At 38.6% G+C, this 11,363-nt stretch overlaps 1 protein-coding gene across 1 annotated transcript in view; it reads left to right on the top strand.

Moving 5' to 3' along the window:
- The first annotated feature begins 2,437 nt into the window (after window positions 1-2,437).
- Window positions 2,438-11,363, top strand: part of ARHGAP5 (Rho GTPase activating protein 5) — a 36,794-nt gene continuing 27,868 nt past the window's right edge. The window contains exon 1 of the mRNA XM_010134965.1: window positions 2,438-6,213. Coding sequence (XP_010133267.1) covers window positions 2,491-6,213 — 3,723 coding nt within the window. The 5' untranslated portion in view covers window positions 2,438-2,490. The remainder of the gene's footprint in view (window positions 6,214-11,363) is intronic.

The raw sequence follows: 11,363 nt of genomic DNA, 5'->3' as shown, positions 1-11,363 counted from the left end.
TGTTGCATCCCATCTTTCAGTGATAATACTTCTTTTACTGCTAGTGATACAAATACTTCTTTCACTGCTGCGTCTTCTAACTCAGTTATGTTTTAGCAGTTGTGGAGCAGTTTTACAAGGATTAAAGCAGCTTTTGAGACTTTTTTTAAGTAAAGAAAGGTACTACAGTATCGTTCTCAACAAATTGTTGCTAAGAATGATGAAATACATAAAAATGAAGCTGAGAATAAAATTTCAGCCCTGATGCTCGTTATACTTTTTCCTTCATGTAAGGGCTATTTACAAGTTTTTTTACATACATTTATGTTGTTATTTTTTTATTCCACAGATGTAAACCCAAGTAAGTTAAGCGCAGTAGTCTGTACCTGTCATTTATAGTGCCATGTGATAGCTTTCCTTTTTATCAAGAAAATGAGAAAATTATTTTTATCAAAATATTTCACAAGTTTATAGACTGGTGTAGGAGGTACTGCTGGATGACCTCTAAGGGTCATCTTGTTCAGCCTTCCTGCTCAAGCATGGTCACCTAGAGTAGGCTGCACAGGACCATGTTCAGGTGACTTTTGAATATCTCCAGTGAAGGAGATTTCACAACCTCTTTGGGCACCCTGTGGTAGTGCTCGGTCACCGTCACAAGAGGAAAGTGTTTCCTGATGTTCATATGGTACTTCCTGCATTCCAGACTGTGCCCGTTGCCTCTTGTCCTGTCACTGGCCGCCACCAGAAAGAGTCTGGCTCTGCCTTCTTTGCACCTTTTCTCCAAATATTTGCACGCATTGATGAGATACCCCCTGAGCCTTCTCTGGACTAAACAGTCCCACCTCTCCAAGCTGTTCCTTATATGAGAGATGCTTTAGTCTCTTAATCAACTTTGTGGCCCTTTGTTGGACTGTCTCCATAGCTCTGTATCTCTTGAACTGTAGAACTGGACACAGTGCATCAGGCGTGGCCTCACCAGCGCTGCGTAGAGGGGAAGGTTCAATTGCCTTGAGCTGCTGGCAATACTCTGATGCCGCCCAGTGTACTGCTAGCTTTGTTTATCACAAGTGCATGTTGCTGGCTCGTGTTCAGCTTGCTGTCCACTGGGATTCCCGGGTCCTTTTCTGTAAAGCTGCTTTCCAGCCAGCTGGTTCCCAGCATGTAAGGGTACAAGGAGTTATTCCTCCCTGGATGCAGGACTTTGCAATGCACAACGCTCCTGTCAGCCCTTGTCTTCCTGAACGGCAGGAAAACCCTCTGCTCTATCAGCCACTCTTCCCAATTTTGTCATCAGGAAACTTGCTGAGGGTGCACTATGGGTGCCCCATCATACAAGTCACTAACGAAGGTGTTGTACAATATTGGCTCCTGGAGTACACCAATTAATTGGCCCCCAACTAGATTTCACGCCACTGATTGCAACTTGTAAAGCCCAGACATTCAACCATTAATTTTTTCAATGTTTTCCTCATAGGGCATGCAAGCAAAGTCTTCTGATTAATAACTGTAGTTGTTATACTTGTCAGCTTCAGTAAAGCCACTGGAACCTCGTATTAATTCTTTAGAATTAATCTGAGTGTAGAATTAGTCTGAGTGTAGATATAGTAGTTTCTGTTTACAGTTATTGAAAGTTTTTGTGGTTTTTTTTTTTCCTTGAGACAGAAGGAATGATACTACATTGTAATCTTAAAATCTCAGATATAAGTCTTATTTTTCTGTACCTAGTATCTGTATGACAATATTTGGGGTGTTTTTGTGTTTTTGGTTTTTTGTAGAACTCAGGTTAGAAGCTTCTCCTTAAAAGCACTTGACAATAATTTACCCCTGCAAATAGGTAGCAGCCGAGCCACATTGCCAATTTCCTGGTTTTGCAGCTTCTTATTTTGCAAATTTCTTTACTGAAACCTAAAACTAAACTTACAAATGCAGACAAAAGTAGTGTTGTTCACATAGGTAAGCATGCTGTTGAGTGAAAATATGAGTGTGAAGAGAAGTATGTGTACGTGGGTATCAGGTTGGGTTTAGAGTTTTTCTGTTGTCTTTATTGTGCCTAGTAGCTATAGCTATGAAGGAAAACTATCAAAATAGTTGGTGAACTATTATTAAACTGTGTCTAAAACCTGTTTATTTTAAAATGTATAATATAAACAGCATTACTATGAATGAATGATGAGTTTAGGATCTCATTTAAAGTAGTAGTAAAATATTCAGATACCTAGAATTCAATTTCAGGATGAAAAAGCAAAAGTGCTTTTTAAAATCTCTTTTCTCTCAGAAATATTGGAAAGAAATGCCTACAAACTTTAAACATTTTTTTACTCTCTGGTTTTTTTAGGAAGATGATCCTCCTCATCCTGGTTATCTGAGGTCCTCTCAATGGCAAGCTGAAGCACGATCAAGTGAAAGCTATTTCTGGAACCCTGGATATACAACTTAAATTTGTAGGAACCTCTCCAGAATGAAAACCACATGCAGTTACCTTGATAATTGCGAGAGGATGAGAGGAAAGTTATGATGGCAAAAAACAAAGAGCCACGTCCCCCATCTTACGCTGTTAGTGTTGTTGGACTGTCTGGAACTGAAAAGGATAAAGGTAACTGCGGAGTTGGAAAGTCGTGTTTGTGCAATAGATTCGTTCGTTCAAAAGCAGATGAATATTATCCCGAGCATACCTCTGTGCTTAGCACAATTGACTTTGGAGGAAGAGTTGTTAACAATGATCACTTTTTGTACTGGGGTGACGTAACACAAAGTGGTGAGGATGGAACTGAGTGCAGAATTCACGTGATTGAACAGACTGAGTTCATTGATGATCAGACTTTCTTGCCTCATCGGAGTACGAATTTACAACCATATATAAAACGTGCAGCTGCCTCCAAACTGCAGTCAGCAGAAAAACTAATGTACATTTGCACAGATCAGCTAGGCTTGGAGCAAGACTTCGAGCAAAAACAAATGCCTGAAGGGAAATTAAGCATAGATGGGTTTTTATTGTGCATTGATGTCAGCCAAGGATGCAATAGGAAGTTTGATGATCAGCTTAAATTTGTGAATAATCTCTACATGCAGCTTTCAAAATCTAAAAAACCCATAATAATAGCAGCAACAAAATGTGATGAATGTGTGGATCATTATCTGCGAGAGGTTCAGGCCTTTGCTTCAAATAAGAAGAACCTAGTGGTAGTGGAAACATCGGCAAGATTCAATGTCAATGTTGAAACATGTTTTACTGCACTGGTACAAATGATGGATAAAACTCGTGGTAAACCGAAAATAATCCCCTATCTGGATGCCTATAAAACTCAAAGACAGCTAGTTGTTACAGCAACAGATAAGTTTGAAAAACTTGTCCAAACTGTCAGAGACTATCACGCAACTTGGAAAACTGTTAGTAATAAACTGAAAAACCACCCTGATTATGAAGAGTACATTAATTTGGAAGGAACAAAAAAGGCCAAAAATACGTTTTCAAAACATATAGAGCAGCTTAAACAGGAACATATTAGAAAAAGGAAAGAGGAATACATTAATGCATTGCCAAGAGCTCTTAATACTCTTCTGTCAAATCTTGATGAGATTGAACACTTGAGCTGGTCAGAAGCCTTGAAGTTAATGGAGAAAAGGCCTGACTTCCAGTCCTGTTTTGTAGTGCTTGAAAAAACACCCTGGGATGAAACTGACCATATAGATAAAGTAAATGACAGAAGGATTCCATTTGACCTTCTCACTACGCTAGAGGCAGAAAAAGTTTATCAAAACCATGTGCAGCATCTTATATCTGAAAAAAGGAGGGTTGAGATGAAGGAGAAATTCAAAAAAACTCTTGAGAAAATCCAGTTCATTTCACCTGGACAGCCGTGGGAAGAAGTTATATGTTTTGTGATGGAGGATGAAGCGTTCAAATACATCACTGATGCGGATAGCAAGGAGGTGTATGGTAGGCATCAGAGAGAGATTGTTGAAAAAGCCAAAGAGGAGTTTCAGGAAATGCTTTTTGAACATTCAGAGCTGTTTTATGACCTGGATCTTAATGCAACACCAAGTTCAGATAAAATGAGTGAAATTCATGCAGTTCTGAGTGAAGAACCTAGATACAAAGCTTTACAGAAACTTGCGCCCGATAGAGAATCTCTTCTGCTTAAACACATAGGATTTGTTTATCACCCAACTAAGGAAACTTGTCTCAGTGGCCAAAATTGCACGGACATTAAAGTAGAGCAGTTACTTGCCAACAGTCTTCTGCAGCTAGACCATGGCCGCTCAAATTTATACCATGATAGTGCCAACATTGATAAAGTCAATCTTTTCATTTTGGGCAAAGATGGCCTTGCACAAGAATTGGCAAATGAAATTCGGACACAATCCACTGATGATGAATATGCATTAGATGGAAAAATATATGAGCTAGATCTTAGGCCAGTTGATGCAAAATCCCCATACCTGTTGACTCAGTTGTGGACCTCAACCTTCAAACCACACGGTTGTTTCTGTGTGTTTAACTCTATTGAATCACTGACTTTTATTGGGGATTGCATTGCAAAAATAAGGGCTGAAGCATCTCAGATAAGGAGAGACAAATATATGGCTAATCTTCCGTTTACGTTAATACTGGCTAACCAGAGGGACAGTGTCAGCAAGAATCTGCCTATTCTGAGACATCAGGGACAGCAATTGGCCAACAAATTACAATGCCCTTTTGTAGATGTGCCTGCTGGTACATATCCACGCAAATTTAATGAGACCCAAATAAAACAAGCTCTGAGGGGAGTACTGGAGGCAGTTAAACACAATTTTGATGTCGTATGCCCAGTTCCCACCATTAAAGACTTGTCAGAAGCTGACTTAAGAATCGTCATGTGTGCCATGTGTGGTGATCCGTTTAGCGTGGATCTTATTCTTTCACCCTTCCTTGACTCTCACTCCTGTAGTGCTGCTCAGGCTGGCCAAAATAATTCTTTGATGCTTGATAAAATAATAGGTGAAAAGAGGCGTCGAATACAGATAACTATATTATCATATCATTCTTCAATTGGTGTAAGGAAAGACGAACTTGTTCATGGATATATACTGGTCTATTCTGCAAAGCGGAAGGCATCCATGGGAATGCTTCGGGCATTTCTTTCTGAAGTTCAGGACACGATTCCTGTCCAGTTAGTGGCTGTTACTGATAGCCAGGCAGACTTCTTTGAGAATGAAGCAATCAAGGAACTCATGACTGAAGGAGAGCACATAGCAACAGAGATTACTGCGAAGTTTACAGCTTTATATTCATTATCTCAATATCATCGTCAAACTGAGGTTTTCACATTGTTCTTCAGTGATGTATTGGAGAAGAAAAACATGATTGAAAGTTCTTACATGTCAGACAGTACAAGGGAAACAACGCATACAAGTGAAGATGTTTTTCCAAGATCTCCCAGAGGAAGTTCCCTTGACTATAATTATCCAGATTCAGAGGATGATACTGAAGGACCACCACCTTACAGTCCAATTGGTGATGACGTAAGGTTACTCCCAGCACCTAGTGACCGTTCAAAGTACCGACTGGATATGGAAGGAAATGAGTATCCTATTCACAGTACACCACTCAATTGTCATGACCATGAACGCAACCATAAAGTGCCTCCTCCAATAAAACCGAAACCACTCGTTCCAAGAACAAATGTGAAAAAACTGGATCCTAACCTCCTGAAAACAATTGAGGCAGGTATCAGCAAAAACCCCAGGAAACAACCTTCTCGTGTGCCTGCGGCACCACCAGAAGATACAGACCAATCCGACAACTACGCTGAACCTATTGACACTCTTTTTAAGCATAAGGGCTTTGCAGATGATATCTATGCGGTTCCAGATGATAGTCAGAATCGCATTATTAAAGTTCGAAACTCAATTGTTATAAATACCCAGGGTGAGGAAGAAAATGGATTTTCTGATAGGATGTCCAAAAGTCATGGGGAGAGAAGGCCTTCAAAATACAAATACAAGTCTAAGACTCTGTTCAGCAAAGCAAAGTCTTACTATAGGAGAACACATTCGGATGCAAGTGATGATGAGGCTTTCACCACCTCTAAAACTAAAAGAAAAGGAAGACATCGTGGAAGTGAAGAAGACCCACTTCTTTCACCTGTTGAAACATGGAAGGGTGGCATAGATAACCCTGCTATTACATCAGATCAAGAACTGGATGATAAAAAAATGAAAAAGAAAACCCAAAAAGTAAAAGAAGATAAGAAGGTAAGGCCATTGATTTAAACTTTATTTGAAACTTCTGGTACTTTCTAAGAAGGAAAGAGTAAAAATATGCCAGAGTTGCACCCTATTTTGAAACATGCTTTAAAGTTTTGATGTAGCGTTGTTTGATTTTTGTCCAAGTTTCTACTTAACTTGCTTGGAACTAACAAACCTGAGGGAACAAGATGGTTTGTCTACCTAATGAGTGGTTCAGTAAGTTTGGGTTCTTTTCGCCTCTGTATGTACACATGCAGTCTTCCTTCCATCTGTGTCAGTGAAGGCAGAATTTGGTCCGCATATCCTTTTTTTGTCAGGCATAACATTAACAAAAAAAAAAAGCTTCTTAATGAGTTCTTGGGTAGAACTGGTTCTTTCAGTTCTTGCAGTTCTGGCTGTTGGATTGAAGGTTAGGGCTGGTGAATGAAAGGGGTGGTTTCTTTTTAATTCTCAGTTGTCTACCTGGAACTCTAAAACACGAAAATGAACCTTTGTATAGTGGTTTTACTGACTGCTGCATTTTCCTAGTGTGGGCAGGCAAGTAATCAAGCTGAAAGCTGTGCTACCTGTGCAATTCTCCATTCAAACAACATAAAGGGAACAAAACGCCTGCCCAGTGTGGGTTTCTAAATAATAACGTGACATTCTACTTGAAAAATGGCTACGTTTCATTTTGATCTTTACGCTTTTTGGTTACTTATTTTTTGACTTACTGTTTTAAAAATTATTATGGCAAGGTGATGTTATGATGTAGGTTCTGGATGTATACTCTTTCTAGTTTAGATATTAATTTTAGGGTCACAATCACTGCCTTACATATAGTTTTTGTTTAACATTGAATCAGGAATGTTCCTGGTCAGTTAGATGTTTTCCTTCTTTTCTCAAAATAAGTCAACCTTTTTACTACTGTCTTTTGTAGAATTTTTAAAATGTCCCTTTTAGCTTAAATCTGACAGTGCTTGAATAGCATTTAGAAATAAGATCTGTTCAAATAGAGCATAGTTAAATTTTACTAATGGATAAAATTCTGAATTGCACTTCCTACTATGCAGCTGTGATTTGAATTACACATGAGTGATTTAAAGGGCACTAACTTTTCTTGAGGCTTACTCATAAGCATAGATAATGATGTCTCATGGGTATAAAATCGTATGGTTAAAAATACTTTGAAGTTATTGTTTTTGGGAACCTTAAATGTTTTCAAAAACAATTTATATACTTTTGATTGAAATAATCTCGCTGCGTAGAAGTTGAATAGTAGCAGTCATGATAATCTGTCTCAGCTACCTTGAGTTGACAGGATGTTCCTCCAAGTTGGATATTTATGTTTAAACTATGTAGACCTGGTGGAGTCTTCTGTTCCTGGCATTGTGTCAGGAACCCCCCAATATCTTTACCAAAGTCTCTGCTTTTGACTTTGCCCTGTTGAGAGGCAGCCTGAGTCAGAAGTTTCAGGCCGTTCGAAATTTCTGGAAGACTCTGGAAGGGTACAAGAATTGTTTCAAGTTTTCTTTAATGCACCTGTTGGTTTTATTGGGTTGTTTTGGGTTTTTTATTTGCAAGTTGTGGTCCTGGGTTGATACAAATTATTGTAATGATGAAGAAAGCAAGTTTAACTTGATAGCTAAAATATTTACAAACATTCGAAATATCTAAGAATGTTGAGTGCTTAATGCTTTGGGGAAGTAATGACTTCTCTATGTGTTGGCTTGCGTTACGTTGAAGTGAGAGTAGTTCCAGTTCATGTGATGAGTCATTCTAGTTTGTGATATACTCCTTCGAGGGTTTTAACTGATATTTTTTGCAAGAGAGTTGCAATTTTATTAGTTTTGAAACTTATTCACCATGTTTTCCTGTGCTGTTTTTGATGTGCAGCTCTCAGTCTTTAATTACCAAAACTCAGAAATTATTCAGATTATATTTGCCTTGTTGACTGTAATTTAGTCCATGTGAGGGATGTTAGTGCACCACTATCACTTGCTGCTTTTTTTGAGAGTTTTGACCTCTTGGATGTGAAAATGATAAATAAAACTTTTGTACTTCTTTCTGAATATTTCTTAAAGCTCTTGTTGATACTTTTTCAAAATTGTTCAGCTGTATGTAACGAGAACACGAGATACATGTAACTTATTGATAAAATTACAGTGATGCTGAAATAGAGAAATCTCATGAACGAAGTGGGTTTGTTGGAAAAACTCTGCCATTGAAGTCTGAGGCCCTTGTTGTCTCTGTCAGAGATTAGAACCTGATTTTTTTTCTTTTTACTGTATTAAGAAAAAAACGTAAATCAGCTTTGTACAATGCTGTTGCTTTTTAAAGCCCAAATAGGATGTAACATTCTTGATAGTCCTTTCATCTCTGTTGGTTTGAGGGGGTTGAGATGTGGTGTTTCTGGATAGGTTTCTTCTATGGTATTGCAGAGAGCTCCTATGCAACAGTCATTAGTGGTTTTTGCACTTCAGTGTTCAGCTATGCAAAGCAGATTTCATCTAGAGACAGAATTTGCCTATGCAGATTTTTACATTTTGGGAGGTGGGTGGGTGTAAGTTTGTTTTGGGTTTGGCTCCCCCCCATTTATGACAATTTCAAGTTAAACACAATGAAAGTTTCATAAAGTGGTATTTACTTTCCTTTTGGAGGTTCTGGAAAAGGTCTTAAAGGCAGGTCAGGAAGAAAACATTTTAAGATAATGTGTCTCACGAAAGAGACATGACCTTACTGAAGGGTGCTCGTCCGGTCCTTACTTTCTGACCCCAGTCTCCCAACTTAGAAGATGAAGCCATGTAAAGGTGTGGGCACTAGGACAGACAGAGGGAGGCAGGGGATGGGTGTAGAGTGATCATAGGATTCAAATAAAAAATTGAAGGGCAGAGAGCAGCAGCTGGATGGGTAGGGAAGGAGAAAGCAGTAGAATAAGAAAAACAACTGTTCCTTTTTATGACCCTGAAATTAACAGTTGTAGTTTGACTGATCTGCTAACACATTTGTACCGAACTTTAAAAAGAAATCTATTGTGAACATTTGTTATTGAAGGCAGAGGTAAACATTCAGAATTGTGCTACTTGTTGCTATCTGTAAGCATTAAATTAAAATGGTTTACTGTGGAAAGTCTAGCAGTGGCAAATCTGTGGTGAGCAGGTAACGTTATTTGCCAGGTCCTCTCACGTTGCTTACTGTAAAAGGAGATTAAATAATTTAAAACTGAGACCAGTTAAGCAAGTGTGCTTTGGTCTGAATTATTTGCCCATTGTTGTTATCCATAACACCATGTTTGTGTTCTCGGATCTTGTTTCTATGTACTGGTAGTTGAAACTGGAAGAACTGTCCTTGATCTCTGTTTTCAACTGTCACAGAAATACTTCCTCCGAGAACTTCTATCCTCTCAGTCTCACTGTTCTGTAAAACTCCTCCAGAACTTTTACTTCGTCTGTATTGGTGAGGAATCTTCTGCAACTTCCAATTTTCACCTTTTCTTGTGGTAACCTTTATTCTGAAATGTTTTTTCCTTTTGTGATGTCTGTCACCTCTGAATAGGTAAAGAGTATGACTGATTCTTGACAGCCTTTTTAGATTAAAAAAAGGTTTTTATAATGCCCTGTGAACGCGTGTTTTTGAACGATAATGACTGGAACTGTGTGTACTATTGCAAAGAGTGTCATAGCAGTGCATCATATAATCTTAATGTCTGTGGATCTGTACTAGCGATTAGTACCTGACAAAATTATGTGATTGCACCAACTTTTCCTTAGCCGCAGTTATTGTCACTTTAGGAATATTTGGCCTATTCTTGGCCTTGGTAAGTTCCATCTAATGACCTCCTATTGTATCATACGGGTGGTTTATTGTACATAACACATAGTACATGTATGTTATCGTACATTTCAGTACATGATTTTTCCATTTGTCCTTTTTGTTGTTGAATATCGTCCTGTTTCCTTTACTCCAGTTGTTGCAGTGGTTTCCCGTATGCCACTGTCAAATGCGTTACTGAAGTCCAGACTGGTAAAACCAGCTGATTGTTTTAGTTTCTTTGCCTATAGAAAAAAACACACACTTTTGGTGGAGAAGGTTGGACCAGTCTAGCATAGTCTACCTTGTGATACACCCACCCTTATCCTATCAAACGTTATTACCATGTTTCTTCTAAATGTTCTGGAAAAATTAATATATGGCCTTGCCTGTGCTGTTCACAAGTGGAGTGTTAAACTTTTTCTGATAGGGAAAGTGTAAGAAGCAAAGTGGAGATAAAAGAAAACAGACTGTCTTCAAAGTCATGGGAATTGATGGCCAAGTTGGTGTGGAGCTGTGTGTGCACACACTTGAGAGCTTTAAGTGCACGTTGTGTGCCAGTATTTGTTGAGCAATGATGTGCTTTCTTTTTTGGCCCTACGAACTTTTCCTGTTAAAGCTCCTAGTCCTTTCTGCTGTTATTACATGGAACGTTTTTTAGATTAAATGCGTTTTATAGAGTGAATTCTCCCCTAGATCAACATGCTTCCTATGTTTGATCATTTGTTTCCTTACGAGTGTTCACACACTTGAAGGAACTAAGCACAGAGTGCAGTGTCCGTATGTAGCTTTGCTTCAGCTGTTTCCGCTGTGCCAAGTTAGACTTCTCCAGCTGAGATGTGGGTTCGTTCATCTCTTTCTCAAAATTGCAAGTAGGTCCATGTCTCAGAGTCTTCAACACTGTAATACTGAGGTCTCATGTAGAACATTATTGTGTTTCGGTACACACCAGTCTCTTTAAAAGCAGCAGCCTTGCAGGCCATATAATAAATTAATTTTGTCTTTAGTTTAGCTTGATGAGTTTGGAGGTATGGAGCAACAGGGAGAAAATGCAGAAGAAATCAGAACGTGAAAGGGCACTGAACATTCAAAGGATAAGGATCTGGAGGGAGCCTTCCTGCATCTCAGACAGGAGGAACCTTCCACGTGTGTGTAACAATCCCAAAGCTGCAACCGTTGTGCAGTATATGCATTGATAGAAGGGCCAAACAACAGTGCTCTTGGCTTTTCATTGTTCTCACCATATTCTCATGTGTAAACAAGCTTGATAGAAATATTTTAAAAATTAATTAATTATTATCGATTTATCTATTACTGTTATATACTACCTTAAATAATTGCAAGTTATTTTTAACTCTAGTAATTCC

The sequence above is a fragment of the Buceros rhinoceros genome, unplaced genomic scaffold (genome assembly GCF_000710305.1).
Source record: "Buceros rhinoceros silvestris isolate BGI_N320 unplaced genomic scaffold, ASM71030v1 scaffold8694, whole genome shotgun sequence".
Classification (NCBI taxonomy): Eukaryota; Metazoa; Chordata; class Aves; order Bucerotiformes; family Bucerotidae; genus Buceros; species Buceros rhinoceros.
Note: the sequence above shows the minus strand (reverse complement) of the source record. Positions and strands in the feature narration are given on the sequence as shown.